General features: G+C 43.6%; 1 protein-coding gene across 1 annotated transcript; it reads left to right on the top strand.

Moving 5' to 3' along the window:
- Window positions 1–949: 949 nt before the first annotated feature.
- dok2 (docking protein 2) lies at window positions 950–19180 on the top strand. The gene is made up of 8 exons (XM_073465348.1): window positions 950–1556; window positions 2070–2207; window positions 2899–3066; window positions 5228–5336; window positions 15760–15929; window positions 16340–16624; window positions 17294–17437; window positions 17610–19180. The coding sequence occupies exons 1-8, from the start codon at window positions 1497–1499 to the stop codon at window positions 18468–18470; spliced, it is 1935 nt and encodes a 644-aa protein (XP_073321449.1). The 5' UTR covers window positions 950–1496; the 3' UTR covers window positions 18471–19180.
- Window positions 19181–19505: the final 325 nt, after the last annotated feature.

The raw sequence follows: 19505 nt of genomic DNA, 5'->3' as shown, positions 1-19505 counted from the left end.
TCAGGACACTGCTGTCAGGACACTGCTGTCAGGACACTCTGCTGTCAGGACACTCTGCTGTCAGGACACTGCTGTCAGGACACTCTACTGTCAGGACACTGCTGTCAGGACACTCTACTGTCAGGACACTCTGCTGTCAGGACACTCTGCTGTCAGGACACTCTACTGTCAGGACACTCTGCTGTCAGGACACTGCTGTCAGGACACTGCTGTCAGGACACTCTACTGTCAGGACACTCTGCTGTCAGGACACTCTACTGTCAGGACACTGCTGTCAGGACACTCTGCTGTCAGGACACTGCTGTCAGGACACTGCTGTCAGGACACTCTGCTGTCAGGACACTCTGCTGGTGAGACTTCAGTACTTTTACTGAAGCTGGTTTTGAATGCAGGACTTTTATGTAAATATATAGATAGTTTGGTAACAAACAGCCTGCAGGACTCGTCCTGCTGTATTGTTACTGAGTGTATTTTAATTTTCTGTTTGTCTTCAGAGACTAACAGACTGAATGTTACTGAGATGAACCTGAGCGGTTCTGACCCGTAGCACTTAAACCACAGCACTTATGTACTGAAGGTATCTTGATAAATAGCAGCTACTTTGCTCAGACGAGGGTTGAAAAAAAAAGGGTTGAAAAATGTAAATATAATGTAATGTAAATATAATGAACCACCAGGGGGAGCATGAGGACTCACACTTTAAGACTGTATGACGAACAGGAGGAGAGTGGAAATAAAGCTGAAAAATAAAAGCAGAAGATGAAGTCAGAGCAGAAGGAAACTTCTCAGAATAAAAGTCTAAAAGTGTGAGCTGGAGGAAGGGAGGGCTGACACCGAGGGGAGGCCGGCGTTCACACAGTCGGCTGCTTCGTTCTGCATTAAGTGTTGCAACAGAGTGAAGGCAGGAAACTGAGATGACACATTTAACGTCTCTACATCACTACACCACAGACCGACACAGACGGAGAGAGGAGAGGAGGTGAACCTCAGCGGGACGACAGGAGAGGCTGAAACCCTTCTAATTGAAGGAGGTAGGACGAGTTAACGAGGAGTAAGAGGAGAAAGAAGAAGACAGAAAGAAAGAAAGGAGGTGGAGGGAGAACAGAAGAGGAGAGAAAGAGGAAGCTTCCAACAAGAAGTGAAACAAAGAGTCAAAAACACCCGAGAGGAGGTGAAGAGGAGCAAAGACAAGGCAAGCAGAGAGGAAGAAGAAGAGGAGTGAAACAGAAGACAGTGGACGAGAAGAAGAGGAGAGGAGAGGAGAGGAGAGGAGAGGAGAGGAGAGGAGAGGAGAGGAGAGGAGAGGAGCGAGTCTTTAACCAGAACAGGAAGCACAAAGTCAGAGAGGAGGGTGAGGGGAGGAAGTGAGGGAAGCAACAAGGAGGCAAGACAAGGAAGGAAAGGAGGAGACATTGAGAAAAGTGGAGCACAAAGAGGAGGAGGGAAAGAGGAGGTGAGGGAAGGAGGTGAGAGGGGAGGAAAGAAGGAGTATCATCATGGAGGAAGACATCAGGAAACAAGGGATGCTGTACCTGCAGCAGCAGAGGTTTGGAAAGGTACACACACACACACACACACACACACACACACACACACACACACACACACAAAGCTAATGCTAACACAACATGGATGTGTGTGTAATGTTCCTTCAGTCAACAACAAACGTTTTAGTATCTTAAGATATTATCAGAGGTAACAATACTCACGATGATGGTCGAAGTTAAAGCGAGTACAGTACCTGAGTAAATGTACTTAGTTACATCCCACCACTTCTCTAATGGATGCTGTATGGTCCATGTAGACCCTGTGTGGAGGTCCCTGAGCTGGACTGTACACACTACAAACACACTGAAAAGAAGTGTACACTGTGCACGAGCACCTCAAATTTGTACTTTAGTTAATGTACTTAGTTACTTTCCACAGCTGCCACAAACAGCAGTCACAGTAACTGACTGCAGGATTAGTTCTGACTCTGCTGCTCAGGAAACATTTGATCAGCTTCCACCTGTAGCCTCTGATACACCGTGTGTGTGTGTGTGTGTGTGTGTGTGTGTGTGTGTGTGTAGAGGTGGAAGCGTGTGTGGTGTGTCCTGTACAGAGAAAGTTCCTGTTCGATCTCCAGACTGGAGTTCTTTGAGTGTAAAGATGGAGGAAGTGCTGAGAAGAGTGACAGAAGTCTGCGCAAACATCAAGAAAACAAGAAGGTAATATACAGTTATATACTGTAATATACAGTTATATACTGTAATATACTGTAATATAGTTATATACTGTAATATACAGTTATATACTGTAATATAGTTATATACTGTAATATACAGTTATATACTGTAATATACAGTAATATAGTTATGTACTGTAATATACAGTTATATACTGTAATATACAGTTATATACTGTAATATACAGTAATATAGTTATGTACTGTAATATACAGTTATATACTGTAATATACAGTAATATACTGTAATATACAGTTATATACTGTAATATAGTTATATACTGTAATATACAGTTATATACTGTAATATACAGTAATATACAGTTATATACTGTAATATAGTTATATACTGTAATATACAGTAATATACAGTAATATACAGTTATATACTGTAATATACAGTAATATACTGTAATATAGTTATATACTGTAATATACAGTAATATACTGTAATATACAGTTATATACTGTAATATACAGTTATATACTGTAATATACAGTAATATAGTTATGTACTGTAATATACAGTTATATACTGTAATATAGTTATATACTGTAATATACAGTTATATACTGTAATATAGTTATATACTGTAATATACAGTAATATACTGTAGTATAGTTATATACTGTATACTGTGATGTAGTGATCAGAGCCCGTTGGTGTGTCGCAGGTGATCCGTCTCGTGGACTGTATCCGGGTGTCTGAGGTGGACATGGACGGCTGTCCCAGAGACACAGGACCCTTCCTGATCGAGACCACGGAGAAAATCTACGTGTTCGCTGCAGACAGACAACAAGTGGACGACTGGACACACAAACTGTGTGAGATCGCCTTCCCTGTAGGCACACACACACACACACACACACACACACACACACACACACACACACACACCTGCAGTCAGCATCATAAGTTTAAACTTAGCTTCATGCGAACATCAGTTCTTTCGTTTAATCATCACTGAATTAAAACAGGTCTCAGCTCACAAACTAGTTCTTCAACTGTTAGCTGTAGTGTGGTTGTCAATCTAATGTTAGCATGCTAATACCACACTTTAGATCAAAGAGCTAACATGGAGTACAGTCTGACCTGTGACATGATAAACTGAGGTTGGTGGGACGAGCTCAGCGGCGTTAGCTAAGTGGGCGGAGCAATAATAATAGTGTCAGTAGTTTTCACTGGATCATGTCACTCATTAATCACTCAGTTATTAACGAAGGACAAGTAGCACCAATCACGTGAGGGTGAGGGTCCTGTTACCATGGATCCCATCAAAACATTGAGAACAAAAAGATGTTCACATGGCTCCACGTTGATGGAATAAATATAAATATATTTCACTGGCAGTCTGAGACTTTGTTGATGTGGTGTTGGTGAAAGGACGCTCTGCTCTCTCTGATGGTTCTGGTGCTGGATGACATCATCGACCTTATCAGCTGTTCCTGTCAGATGCTGATGTTTCTGAGTGTTTTGTGTTTCAGTCGGACACAATTCTGGTTTACCTGCAACAAACACATTCGTTGTTGACCTCAATGTGATGTCACATGACAGTCATCAGGTCACATGATGAGGTCATGTGGCGGCTGTCAGCTGTGTGGATGAAGGTGTCACTCACAGGAGGCAGGTGGGTCAGAGGTCGTGTTGACCTCAGTGTTGGTCACATGATGATGTGGTGATTAGCAGGAGGTGCTAACAGTGTTTATGAAGGTGTAAACTTCTGACCACAGTCTGACCCTACAGCAGACAAACTGTTACTGAGATCCACAGACTTTACAGAGGCACCATGAACGCAGCACAGCTCTCCTGTCTGTACGAGGTCGGAGGATCTACCTGTGGTTTGTGTTCGATCGGCCTGGAGTCGGCCTGAGACCTGTACCCGACCTGACGAGGTGTTGAGGTGGAGCTGTTCAGAGACGACACTGTGAGCTCCTCCAGATGTTTCCTCAGCTGTCAAACATGCTGGATGCTTTTATATTCTGGTCACCGTGGAAACAGTCTGAGACAAGGAGGGAGCAGCAGCCAATGAGATTACAGGGTCATCAATCAAACAGTTAGGGAGTTAAAACGACATGTCTTCAGTTTTTGTGTCTTTGAGGACGTAACAAACCGCAGCTGCCTCTGTGACGACAACACGAAGAGTTAAAGAGGAAACAGAGTCAACTTCTGTGTTTTCTGTCGTCTTGTTCGTCTCCTCCGCGGTTACATGAAGTTGGTTGTTCCTGAAACTGATCGTTCTGTCCATCAGTGAGTCTGCACATCAGATTCAGAGCTCTGACTGATGATCACACAGGATCTCTTCACAGTAAACACACATTTACTGTTAAACGGGCTGAAACCTGTCCTGTGTTCTCATGTGAGATGTTGTGTGTGTGGTTATAAATAGCAGGACGATGACAGACAGCTGACAGTCCTGAGTCACTGCTCCACTTCCTCTTTCTCAGCGTGTGACAGGAAATACACAACCAAACAGCCAATCAGAGAGCAGTTTGTGTCTGAAACAGAAAGAAGACAGACTTTTATTTTGAAGGCCCAGAGAATAACGTAAACTAAAACTCAAAGTCGTGTCACAAACTGTTCGTCTGGTCGAGATCCCAAACGCCTCGGGCCTGTCAGCTGTTTGAAGCTGTTTAAGGTGGATTTATTTAAGGCGGAGCAGAAGAGTGTGGGAGGGAAGCTCATATAAAACACACATCAGTTGATATATTTGAACAGTTTATCCTGTGGATCGATCGCAGCGGGAACAGCCTGTAACTTCATTTAATCTGAAGTTTGATTGTCAGAGAAAACAGAAGGTCCTTCCTTCTGTCAGTATTGATCTGTGACTCCAGACGAGATCAATGAACTGATCGGGAATGATCAGATTCTCCTCTGTGAGTCCACTCTGATCATTAAACCCGTCCAATCAGTGTTCGGACAGTCATGTGACTTCATGTTGAACCTGACACACCTGTGATCAGGGTTATTGATCTGTGTGTGTGTGTGTGTGTGTGTGTGTGTAGATGAGCTGGACGGAGCACAGTGTGAAGAGAGGCAGCCTGCAGAGAGGAAACAGAGTGGACGAAGAAGAAGGGATGGAGGACAACTCCCTGTACAGTGGCAGAGAGACAGGTACACCTGCCTGTCTGTCTGTGTGTCTGCCTGTCTGTCTGCCTGTCTGTGTGTCTGTCTGTCTGTCTGTCTGCCTGTCTGTCTTCAGATGTCTCTCTGTCTCTTGCTGTTTTCAGTTCAACTTTCAGTCACGACTTCCTGTCGCACCTCCAACTAAACCTCACTTCCTCTCTCTCTTTCCACACCGAGGCTAAATTTAGCAGCCACACACACACACACACACACACACACACACACACACACACACACACACACACACACAGACCAGAAGCTGCACTACATGGCCAGAAGTATGTGGACAGCTGAAGACGTGTGAGAAAGGACCCTGTGACTGTGACACAGACTTCAGTAATGTTCTCATAATTTACAAGTAAAGATACTCAGTTACTAGTAAAGGTCCTGCACTCTAAATACTACTGTAGTAGTACTGTAGTTCTCAGTGGTCCATGTCCCTGAAATACTAAGTGCTGTATCGATGGCAACTGGACCTGTATCAGTTCTGAACGGACAAAGCATCTTCAAGACTCTGAAACAAGTCCAACAGACTACGATACAGCACTGACAAGTACTGTAGTAAGAGTACTATAGTACTGTAGTAAGAGTACTGTAGTACAATAGTACAATAGTACAGTAGTATAGTTGTACAATAGCACAGTTGTTCAATAGTACAGTGTTACAATAGTACAAGAGTACAGTAGTATAGTTGTACAATAGTATAGTTGTACAAGAGTACAAGAGTACAAGAGTACAGTAGTACAGTTGTACAATAGTACAGTTGTACAGTAGTACAATAGTACAGTTGTTCAATAGTACAGTGTTACAATAGTACAAGAGTACAGTAGTATAGTTGTACAGAGTATAGTTGTACAAGAGTACAAGAGTACAGTAGTATAGTTGTACAATAGTACAGTTGTACAATAATACAGTAGTACAATAGTACAGTTGTACATTAGTACAGTAGTACAATAGTACAATAATACAGTAGTATAGTTGTACAATAGTACAGTTGTACAACAGTACAGTAGTACAGTAGTACAATAGTACAGTAGTATAGTTGTACAATAGCACAGTTGTTCAATAGTACAGTGTTACAATAGTACAAGAGTACAGTAGTATAGTTGTACAATAGTATAGTTGTACAAGAGTACAAGAGTACAGTAGTACAGTTGTACAATAGTACAGTTGTACAGTAGTACAATAGTACAGTTGTTCAATAGTACAGTGTTACAATAGTACAAGAGTACAGTAGTATAGTTGTACAGAGTATAGTTGTACAAGAGTACAAGAGTACAGTAGTATAGTTGTACAATAGTACAGTTGTACAATAATACAGTAGTACAATAGTACAGTTGTACATTAGTACAGTAGTACAATAGTACAATAATACAGTAGTATAGTTGTACAATAGTACAGTTGTACAACTGTACAGTAGTACAGTAGTACAATAGTACAGTAGTATATTTATACAATAGTACAGTTGTTCAATAGTACAGTGTTACAATAATACAAGAGTACAGTAGTATAGTTGTACAATAGTATAGTTGTACAAGAGTACAAGAGTACAGTAGTACAGTTGTACAGTAAACAATAGTACAGTAGTATAGTTGTACAATAGTACAGTTGTACAATAATACAGTAGTACAATAGTACAGTTGTACATTAGTACAGTAGTACAATAGTACAATAATACAGTAGTATAGTTGTACAATAGTACAGTTGTACAGTTGTACAATAGTACAGTAGTACAATAGTACAGTAGTACAGTAGTACACTTGTACAATAGTACAGTAATATAGTTGTACAATAGTACAGTAGTATAGTTTTACATTAGTACAGTAGTACAATGGTACAGTTGTACAATAATACAGTAGTACAATAGTACAGTTGTACATTAGTACAGTAGTACAATAGTACAGTTGTACAATAGTACAATAACACAGTAGTATAGTTGTACATTAGTACAGTTTTACAATAGTAGAGTAGTACAGTAGTACAGTTGTACAATAGTACAGTAGTATAGTTGTACAATAGTACAGTTGTACAATAGTACAGTAGTACAATAGTACAGTTGTACAATAGTACAGTTGTATAATAGTACAGCAGTACAGTAGTACAATAGTACAGTAGTACAGTTGTACAATAGTACAGTTGTACAATAGTACAGCAGAACAGTAGTACAATAGTACAGTTGTACAATAGTACAGTAGTACAGTTGTACAATAGTACAATAGTACAGTAGTATAGTTATACAATAGTACAGTAATACAATAGTACAATAGTACAGTTGTACAATAGTACAGCAACACAGTAGTACAATAGTACAGTTGTACAATAGTACAGTAGTACAGTAGTATAATAGTACAATAGTACAGCAGTACAGTAGTACAATAGTACAGTAGTACAGTTGTACATTAGTACAGTAGTACAACAGTACAGTTGTACAATAGTACAATAGTACAGTTGTATAATAGTACAGCAGTACAGTAGTACAATAGTACAGTTGTACAATAGTACAGCAGAACAGTAGTACAATAGTACAGTTGTACAATAGTACAGTAGTACAGTAGTATAATAGTACAATAGTACAGTAGTACAGTAGTACAGTTGTACAATAGTACAATAGTATAGTTATACAATAGTACAGTAGTATAATAGTACAATAGTACAGTTGTACAATAGTACAGCAACACAGTAGTACAATAGTACAGTTGTACATTAGTACAATAGTACAGTAATATAGTTATACAATAGTACAGTAGTACAATAGTACAGTAGTACAATAGTCCCACTCCATTCTACTGAAAAACAATAAAATACAATAAAACTATAAAAACTACATACAATAGATGGATCTGTGTACATGTACATGTATGTCAGCAGTTAGCATTTCTACCAACCACAGATACGTCTGAGGTTTTGTTCTTAATGTGTCACATCACCTTCACATTATGTGATTATTATCTGACGTGATGGAGGTGGAGGTGATGGAGATGGATGTGGAGGTGATGGATGTGGAGGTGATGGAGGTGATGGAAGTGATGGAGGTGATGGAGGTGATGGAAGTGATGGAGGTGATGGAGGTGGAGGTGATGGAGATGGAGGTGATGGAGGTGATGGAAGTGATGGAGGTGATGGAGGTAGAGGTGATGGAGATGGATGTGGAGGTGATGGAGGTGGAGGTGATGGAGATGGATGTGGAGGTGATGGAAGTGATGGAGGTGATGGAGGTAGAGGTGATGGAGATGGAGGTGATGGAGGTGATGGAAGTGATGGAGGTGATGGAGGTGATGGAGGTGGAGGTGATGGAGATGGATGTGGAGGTGATGGAGGTGATGGAGGTGGAGTCACAGCACTGGATATGTTGAGGACACCTGGAGACATTTACATCTGTGACCGTGGCAACAGAACCAGGTGTTTTAGTCCAAACCACGATGTTTTGTGACCCTGACGATTGGTTCCTGTGTCTAAACCTAAGCAGAGCGTGAACACAGAGCTGTGACCAGAGAGAAATAGAAATTCAACCTAAACAAACATAAAGCAGCAACATAAAGACACATTCAGCTTGAATTATCTGTGGTTACATTTGTTCAGTGAGCTGACACACAGTTTACATGAGAACTAAACACAGAAATACTCCTGTACGTGTGGACAGGACCTAAAACTCCGAGACTGATGTTGTGAAACATTCTGAGAAACTCAAACCCACAGCCGTCATTGGACAGTCAGTCAGTGAGGTCAGGTTCCTCTGAACCTGTTCACCACATGGACTCTGAGCTGGTGTTGGTTTGATGTTACAGTGACTGCAGCTGTAAACAGACAGAACCTGCTGGATGATGATGATGATGATGATGATGATGATGATGATGTGTGACGTCTCTGCGTTGGGTTTGATAAAGTTTCCCCAGTTTGAAGCTCTGTGGAAACATCACATGACTGAGTGCTGCATCTCTACAGACGTGAAGTCCTGAGGTCGGAGTGAAACCCTGTTTTTCCACTGCGGTGCTGATGCTTTAACGGCAGCGTGTCTTCTTGCATACACACACTCAGGGCTAGTGGTCAGTGTGTGTTGTTGTGTCATGGAAACTTGTGTGTGTGTGAGTTCCTGCTGCGGTGTGTGTGTGTGTGTGTGTGTGTGTATGTGTGTCGGGGTGTTGCAGTGCTGCAGTGGCCGGCGGCTGCAGGGCGACCTCAGCTTTTATCTTGACAGGACAAACTTCCTGTCTCTCACCAGGAAGTGGCTGTCAACATCATCAGAGCCTAACTGAACCCAGAGTGTCTCTGCTGGTCTCCACCTGCTCTGATTGTGTCTTTATATTTAGTCGGTGGTGACGGTTATTTAACGAGGTCAACCAGAGTCTGACCCTGTTCTTATTGAAGCTGATATACAGATAGGTGGTTAAATCAGATACAGTCGACGTCCTGCAGGAGAGCTCAGAGTAACAGACTGACAGCTGATTAAAGGGTTCATTACAGAGTTTAAACTGACAGAAAACACACCAGACCTCAGTCAAAAATCTTTATATTTAAGGATCAAATGTTTTTGGTATGTTAAATCAGCTGAAATACCTTCATCAGAGCTTTTAAATATTAATATTAATATAGATTAAAAACTCCAGCATCAGTGTTGTTAAAAAAGCCTTTTCAACATTAACGGAACAGGATGATTATCAAAGATAACGATTTGTGAAACCGGATCTAAAACTGTGTGTTTCATGTTTGATTAAGTTTGAGTCATGACTCAGGAGGGCTCAGTCCCATTTTACAGGCAAAATTCAGCAAAAACACATTTTTGACTGGACAACACATATGCTGATGATGTTGTATTCTCTGTTTGATGTAACAAAAGAGACGTTCTTCACTATTAATGCCTTTCAGCTGCAAACATGAGACATTTGTCTGGCTCTGTCACTGGATGATGACTCTGGCTACACCCTTGTAGCTGCTTAGCTAAAATAGTAAGGGCACACCCCGTCTGCACAAGCTCGACCACACGTCGAGGGTGTAAATAACATCTTTAAAAACAGTTTGGGATCTCGGGGCATCTGGAGACTTTTAAAATTAATTAGTTAATGTCTCTTTTAAAAACTTTATTTGTTCCTTTCATCAAAGATGACATTCAAACTGTTTTTCAAAAATAAAGAAGGATTTAGGTTAATGGTAAATACAAGAAAAACAGACAAATATATATATATAAGATAAATATAAAAATAAATATATACAAGAGCAGAAGTGTTCATGCAGCAGCACGCTGTGAGTTACTGAAGTCACAGATATAAATAGTCCCTCAGTGTCACAGTGGTAACATTTAATGTTTGACTGAGTTCATGAAGTGAAGCTCCTGAAGCTGCTACTGTTTCCCACATCCTCCAACACCTGCAGCACACACACACATACACACACACACACACACACACACACACACACACACACACACACACACCTGTCTCACTGTGTGCGTGTGTGTGTGCGCGCATGTATGTGTGTGTGTGTGTGGTTTCCTCTGTGTCACACATCTGAGAACATGCTAACTGCTGCCGTCAGAAGAAGAAGAGCTCAGGAGATGTCAGGACGGAAACAGCCTCAGTGTTGAGACTGTGAGCAGGTCAGCTGACACTCAGTGACGAGCAGTCACATCGAGTTTTACACTGCAACTGATCATTTTATCAACAATTAACCTCACTTATTAACATGTTAATTAAAGGTCCACTTTGTAGTAAAAGTTGTTTTTAAGTCTCATTCCCAGGGAAATCTGACTGAATTTGTAAGCGCTCTTATTCCTAAACTGTTAGGCGAGACCCACTTCCCAAAGCCGGTAATCGTTGACCGCGCTCATCGCTCTCTACAGCCCAAGCCAGCAGAAGGAGCCTCCGGTCCGGCGGCCAGACCCCGCACGATCATCGCCCGCGTCCATCAGGAGAAAGAGACGATAATACGGTTCGCTCTGCAACAGTCTCTCAAGTACGGCGAACACAAGGTCTTCATATTTCCAGACTATACAACCGAGGTGATGGAGCAACGACGGGGGTTCCGTGAGGCTATGACAGCCCTGAGCTGAAAATCAAGCACAGCCTGCGTTTCCCGGCCAAGCTCCACTTCCAACACAATGGGCTTCAGAAGATATTCACCTCTCCCGAGGAAGCGATCAGAATCAGAATCAGAATCAGAATCAGATTTCCTTTATTTGTCCTGCAAATGGGGAAATTTCTCTGTCACAGCAGCCAAAGGACAGTAATTACAATAAACAATAATAAAAGTAAAAAATAAACAATATAATAAGAAGATAAGAGATAGAATCGACTCGTATATACATAATATTTACAATATGAACTGTGTAATTATAAACAGTGTGGTATTTTTTATTTACAAATAATAATAAATATGGGTATTTAAAAATTGTCCAGTTAGTGCAAACCAAAATGTATATGGATATGTGTAGAGTTTTTTATGGCACAGTGCACATGTGAGGTCTACTGGGAGCAGTGCTGGTTGTTCAGTCTAACAGCAGCAGGAAGGACCTGCGGTACCTCTCCTTCACACACTTGGACCTGCGGTACCTCTCCTTCACACGCTTGGACCTGCGGTACCTCTCCTTCAACACTTGGACCTGCGGTACCTCTCCTTCACACTTGGACCTGCGGTACATCTCCTTCACACACTTGGACCTGCGGTACCTCTCCTTCACACACTTGGACCTGCGGTACCTCTCCTTCACACACTTGGACCTGCGATACCTCTCCTTCAACATTTGGACCTGCGGTACCTCTCCTTCACACACTTGGACCTGCGGTACCTCTCCTTCACACCCTTGGACCTGCGATACCTCTCCTTCACACCCTTGGACCTGCGGTACCTCTCCTTCACACACTTGGACCTGTGATACCTCTCCTTCACACACTTGGACCTGCGGTACCTCTCCTTCACACCCTTGGACCTGCGATACCTCTCCTTCACACCCTTGGACCTGCGGTACCTCTCCTTCACACACTTGGACCTGTGATACCTCTCCTTCACACACTTGGACCTGCGGTACCTCTCCTTCACACACTTGGACCTGCGGTACCTCTCCTTCACACACTTGGACCTGTGATACCTCTCCTTCACACACTTGGACCTGTGATACCTCTCCTTCACACACTTGGACCTGCGGTACCTCTCCTTCACACACTTGGACCTGCGGTACCTCTCCTTCACACGCTTGGACCTGCGGTACCTCTCCTTCACACAGTGACCTGCAGGGGGTGGGACTCCTTCACCAGCAGCGATGACAGCTTGTCCATCATCCTGCTCTCTCCCACCACCTGCACTGGCACTAACCCCTAACCCAGGATGGAGCTGCCTTCTTGATAAGTTAATCAAGTCTCCTCCTGCCTGCTGCCGAGATGCTGCTGCTCCAGCAGACTACTCCATAGAAGATGGCTGATGCCACCACAGAGTCATAGAAAGTCCTCAGGAGTGCCCCCTGCACCCCAAAGGACCTGAGCTTCCTCAGCAGATGGAGTCTGCTCTGTACTTTCTTGTATGTTGCTGCAGTGTGATCAGTCCAGTCCAGTTTATTGTTCAGGTGAACTCCCAGGTACTTGTAAGACATCACCATCTCAATGTCCGTTCCCAGGATGTTCACCTGTGTGCAGGGTTGTCTGTGCCTGCGGAAATCCACCACCAGCTCTTTGGTCTTCCATGACATTCGTCGGCAACTTGCAGCGGGATAATGGAAATGACTAGACATTATTTTTTAGTGGATGCAAAATTAATACCTAACATTGTACAGTCTAAATATCATAATATATTGATATCAGATCACAGTCCAGTATCTTTAAACCTGATGCTTGCCCTGCCAAAACAAACTTACTGCTGGCGCTTTAATCCATGGTTGCTGACCGATCAAGTATTCATGGATTACATGTCTACCTGCTTGGGGGAGTTCCTTGAGACCAACGACACAGGTGACGTGTCAGACTCGACGCTCTGGGAAACCCTCAAAGTAGTTATGAGAGGCCATATAATTTCGTTTGAAGCATCAAAGAAAAGACAACAGCGCCGTCGTCTGGTCGAAATTGAAAATGCACTTCCAACTCTCGAACAATCCTATAGGGACTCCCTGTCACAGGAAGATTACAACAAGATTTTGAAGTTGAAATATGAATACAATCACATTCTTAGTGAAACCATTGGCAAACTTCTACTTAAAATTAAACAAAAACACTTCGAGTTAGGTGATAGACCAGAGAGGCTGCTGGCCAGACAGTTGAAGGGTGCTCAGGTGAGCCGTTTATAAAATAAAATCCAAAACAGGAGACTTGCTGGTCAACCCTAAGGAAATAAACACTCGCTTCAAAGATTTTTACTCAGAATTATATACTGCTAAGTCTAGAGCAACTAGTATAGATCTCACTAATTTTTTTGACTCCCTCAGCCTGCCAACACTAAATGAGTCATCCAGGTTTGAACTTGATTCAGACTTCACGGAAGATGAGTTAGTTGAGGCAATTAAATCATTTCCCTCTGGCAAAGCAGCTGGCCCAGATGGGTTTGGCTGCGAGTTTTATAAGGCATTTCATAAAACACTCGCCTCACTCTTGCTTAGGATGATCAAGGACTCCACTGAGAATAAAACATTTCCAGGGTCACTGTATGAAGTGAATATATGCCCATTGTTAAAAAAAGGCAAGGAAGACACCGAGCCTGGGAATTACAGGCCCATTGCTCTCCTTAATTTTGACCAGAAGTCCATCACGAAGGTGCTAGCCAACAGGTTAGGAAGGCACATCTCTTTAATTATACCTCCTGACCAAACGGGGTTTATCCCAGGTAGATTCTCATTCTGTAATGTGCAGCGGCTTCTGAACAATATATATGCCAACCAATCAGGCGACTCCAGAGCAGCTGTCTTGGCCCTCGATGCAGCCAAGGCATTTGACCAAAAAGAGTGGACTTTTATGTTCGAAGCTCTTGGGAGATTTGGAATTGGGGACTCCTTCATTACTTGGGTCAAGATGTTATACCTCTGCCCAAAATCTTCCATCCTCACCAATAGTGATAAATCTGGGCCTTTTGGGTTGCACCGCGGAGTCAGGCAGGGTGACTTGTGGCCCTCGAAGACCTATAAGTACACAAACATTTTGCTTCATTTGGTCAGCTGACAACAAGGTTTAATTATCCAAATTCTCATCACTTTCGATATCTCCAAGTCAGGCACTATGTTAAAGGTGTATTTCCAAACTTTGAAACCATGCCAACAAGTTGCCCATTCTATGATCTCATGCTGCTTCCTCCTGACTCCAGGCACCTAATATCTCGCTTTGCGTCCTTGTTCTCCACCTCCGCACCCACTCATCACCTTAGAGAAGCCTGGTCTAATGAGCTGGAGCTTGAAGTGTCTGACGATACCTGGAACGAAGCTTTGACTAGAATTCATACTTGTTCTATCAATGTTGGATACAAATTGATTCAATTTAAAGTCGTTCATCGATTGTACTATTCTGAGCTTAAACTGCATAGAATCTATCCATCACTTTCTCCACTGTGTGACCGATGCGGAGGTGCAGAGGGTTCGTTATCACATCTTTTTTGGTTGCGTCCTCAACTGCATAAGTTCTGGTGTGATGTTTTTCAGTGGCTTAGTCTGGTCTATAACTTGGACATTGCCCCTGACCCAGAGCTGGCGCTCTTTGGGTGCTCAGAGAATGTTCTCAGGTACTCGCCTGAGATACAACAAGCATTAATGCTAGCCATGGTTGCTGACAGGGATTATCCAGATGGAAAGGATACGTTTCCACAACTCTAAAACACAAAACCGCTTTCTGAGCATCTGGGGTCCATTCATTGACTATCTTAAAGACATGTAATCCTTTTCTGCAGAGATGTGCTCTTGACTGTACTGCAGCTTGTATTTCTGTAACACCTGGCCATGTAGATAACAGCAATATTACATTCATCCAAGACACACTTTTAATTTTGTCTGGCAGCTCTGTTGTTTTGTGTTATTTTGTTGTTGTTGTCCTTTTTTTTTTCTTCTCCGTCGTTGTGCTTTGTTTACATAAAACCTGAAAAATTTGAAAATAAAATATTTAAAAAAAAAAAAGTCTCATTCCCAACTCGTCAAACACTGATGCTTTAGGGTGGCACGTCGGGATGGTCGCTGCTCCAAAGCGTCAGTATTTGACGAGTTGGGAATGAGACTCAAAATCAATTTTTCTTACATATAGGACCTTTAATGAATCAATTATTGATTAACTAATCATTCATTTGGTTGATAAAATGTCAGAAAACAGTTCAAGCTCAAGGTTAAAAATATGTTGTTTATATTTAACAGAGAAAAGCAGAAAATTCTCAGGTTGAATCTGAAAGAAGGAAACTAAACGATTAATGGATGTATCGCTTCACCTGTGATGACATCATCCTGACAAGTTGATGTGTGTGTCAGTGCGTGACTTCAGAGTGTGTGTTCGGAGGACGGAGGCGTCTGATCGCTGCAGGCTGAAGGGAGACGGCGTCCTACGAGCCGATGTGGACGCTCTTCACCTGATCGATAAGACGGGAGACATCGTGTTCACCTGGCCGTACAGATACCTGCGGCGCTTCGGACGAGACAAGGTGACACACACACACACACACACACACACACACACACACACAGGTCAGGATGCTGAAGTGATTTCCTGTTTACGTTGTTGATTGATTTTTATTGGACGATACCACTGCAGGACAACATCAGCTGTTCAGTTTAAAGACTGGATAACATGAACACACAGATCTTCCCTTAGAAAACAACTGGTTTAAAGATGGCTGACAGCCTGTCTGTTACAGCCGTCTCTCACACTACACTTTATTTATTATTTTGTCTCGTCTTGTGTTGGTCTAAAAAAGGTCATCACTCGTTATATCAACAATTAAATGACAGAAGAAACTCTGAGGTCGCTCAGAGATTTAACAGATACATGTCACCAAATTCATGATTTTTGGACTGAGGTCTGGTCTGATCTGACTGATGTTCTCTCCTTCAGTCCACCTTCTCCTTCGAGGCCGGTCGGAGGTGTGACTCCGGCGAAGGCAGCTTTGAGTTCGACACCAAACAGGGGAACACCCTGTTTCAGGCCGTGGAGGCAGCCATCAACCTGCAGCGGATCTCCCTCCCCCACAGGCAGACCTCTGGTGGGGGCCAGGTGAGTCCGGAGACGCCCCAGGACCAGAACCTGCCGCCGCTACCCCTCAACCCGCCCCTGATCCAGAACAGGACGCCACCGCTGCCTCAGCCACGTGGCCATGTCTCACAAGCCCCTGCTGCTCAGGTCAGCTGACATTACAGGTCGTCTCCATTCTGCTGATTTAAGGATGATGATGATGATGATGGTGGTGGTGATGATGGTGGTGGTGATGATGGTGATGATGGTGATGATGATGATGATGGTGATGGTGATGATGATGGTGGTGATGATGGTGATGATGATGATGATGGTGATGATGATGATGATGGTGATGATGATGATGGTGATGGTGATGGTGATGATGAAGATGATGATGATGATGGTGATGGTGATGGTGGTGATGATGGTGATGGTGGTGATGATGATGATGATGGTGATGATGGTGATGATGATGATGATGGTGATGATGATGATGGTGGTGATGATGGTGATGATGATGATGGTGATGGTGGTGATGGTGATGATGGTGGTGATGATGATGGTGATGGTGATGGTGGTGATGGTGATGGTGATGGTGATGATGGTGGTGATGATGGTGGTGATGGTGATGATTGTGATGATGATGATGATGGTGATGATGGTGATGGTGATGGTGATGATGGTGATGGTGATGGTGATGATGGTGATGGTGATGGTGATGATGGTGATGGTGGTGGTGATGATGGTGATGATGGTGATGATGATGATGATGATGACGATGACGATGATGATGATGATGGTGATAACTGTTTCTTGGATGTTGTGTGTGTGCAGGCAGCTGACGGTGTGTACAGCATGGTGACTGAAACTAATCTTCAATTGATTCATCACAAAGACAAAGAGAGCTCCAACGCTTCACATCAACAACAACAACATCAACATCAACAACAACAACAACAACAACATCGCCCCCTGCCGGTAGGAAACACACATCACTGCTTTGAGTGACGTCCAGCTGACAGTAAACATCAGTTCTGTTAATGCTCTTGATGGTTCAGTGATTTTCTCTTCACAATAAACTTGATGGATATGATGATGAAAATAGTATTATAAGTAATTGATCACTGACTGATCACCTCTCTGTCTTTAGTCTCGCCTGGAGCCTCCGGTCGATAAAACTCTGACGGGTGTGAAGAGTCTGACTTTGGACACTCGTGGTGGCTTCCCCCGTAAGAACCAGGTCAAGATGATCTCCAGCTGCCCTCTTCCTCACGCCGGCCCCGAGTTGGGCCCCAACCCGGCGCCGGGCTCTGGCTCCGCCCCCATCCCCAACCCTCGCCTCAGCCCCAAACTGAGCTCCAGTCCGAACCTGGACCAGACGTACTCTCAGATCACACTGCCGGCCGCCGCAGAGCGAGGCACCAGGGAGAAGAGGGGCGGCGGCGGTGGCGGGGCTTCGCCCTGCACCCCTCCTCTCATCCCCCCAGAGCCAGAGTACTCCCTCCCCTTCGACACCATCGCCACCAACCTCATGGCCAACATCCTCAACGCCCACCAGGCTCACGGTGACAAGTCTGCCATCGACCCGCTCTATGACAGCATCGACGAGATGAAGATCAGAAACATCTTCCCGAGCAGCGGCGACGCTGTCGGCCCAATTTACGGGAAGGTAGACCACATCTACGACGAGCCCGAGGGCTGCGCCGCTGCTGCCGCCAAAGCCGCCGCCACACAGATACCTCCCACCTCTGTGTATGATGACCCAGAGGAGATGAGAGGAGACGCCTGGAGGATCATGGGTACAGCTGCTGACCCTAAAGGTCACCAGTACCCGTACAACCCCCGAGTGGACGACTACGCTGTGCCCAAACGAGCCCAGAGGGCACTTCCTGTTACACAAAGCCCCGACAAAGAAGAAGACAGTGAGGAGGAGCCACGGGAGAAGGAGGAGGAGCAGAGGGAGGAGCAACAGGATTCACCATACAACAACGTGATGGTGAAGATGATGTAGACAGGAAGTACACACACACACACACACACAGTCAGCTGTGAGCATTAACACGATTCAGATCAATGAGTCTGATCAATATTTAACCAGTAATGATTGATGACCTCCTGACTGATCAATAAAACCATCTGACATCTTTTATACGTCATCATGGCGGCGTACCTGTCACGTCTCTGAAGGTCGATGATGTCATCATTCTGCTTCATTTTGTTTTGATCACCTGATGCTCTCGATCAATTATCTTCATCATCCATAATCATTCAGTCTATGGGATGTTAAAACATGTCATTCATTTTATTTTCAAACCTTCCATGTCGACTCTGCGGTTGATTTTCGGACAATAATTCTTTATGAGCACCCAATAAATGTTCTCAGAAGTCTGAGTGTCTTTGAACGCACCACGATGGACTGGTATGTTGATCAGACGCAGTAAAGTTCGACCGCAGGTGTGTTTTCATCCAGCAGAGGGCAGCAGAGCTCACAACATGTTAAATATTAACACACGGATCAGCCAATCAGCAGAGGCCAAATAAATCATCTGAATATCGTTGCCTGTGTGTCAGACACCTGACTGCAACCTGCCAACATCTTCTTCTTCTTCATCTTCATCAGACTGAAGTTTGTCCTGTTGTTTTGTGTGTTTGAGGCTCAAACGTTAATGTTTGAGGATTAATTATATATTTCATATAAAATAAAAACATGATTGTTCAGTGTTTGTGTGCAGGTGTGTCCTGACTGAACATACAGGTGTGTCCTGACTGAACATACAGGTGTGTCCTGACTGAACATGCAGGTGTGACTGAACATGCAGGTGTGTCCTGACTGAACATGCAGGTGTGACTGAACATGCAGGTGTGACTGAACATGCAGGTGTGTCCTGACTGAACATGCAGGTGTGTCCTGACTGAACATGCAGGTGTGACTGAACATGCAGGTGTGTCCTGACTGAACATGCAGGTGTGTCCTGACTGAACATGCAGGTGTGACTGAACATGCAGGTGTGTCCTGACTGAACATGCAGGTGTGACTGAACATGCA

This window comes from Pagrus major, chromosome 5 (genome assembly GCF_040436345.1).
Source record: "Pagrus major chromosome 5, Pma_NU_1.0".
In the NCBI taxonomy this organism is placed as follows: domain Eukaryota; kingdom Metazoa; phylum Chordata; class Actinopteri; order Spariformes; family Sparidae; genus Pagrus; species Pagrus major.
This window is presented reverse-complemented; position numbering and strand designations above follow the sequence as displayed.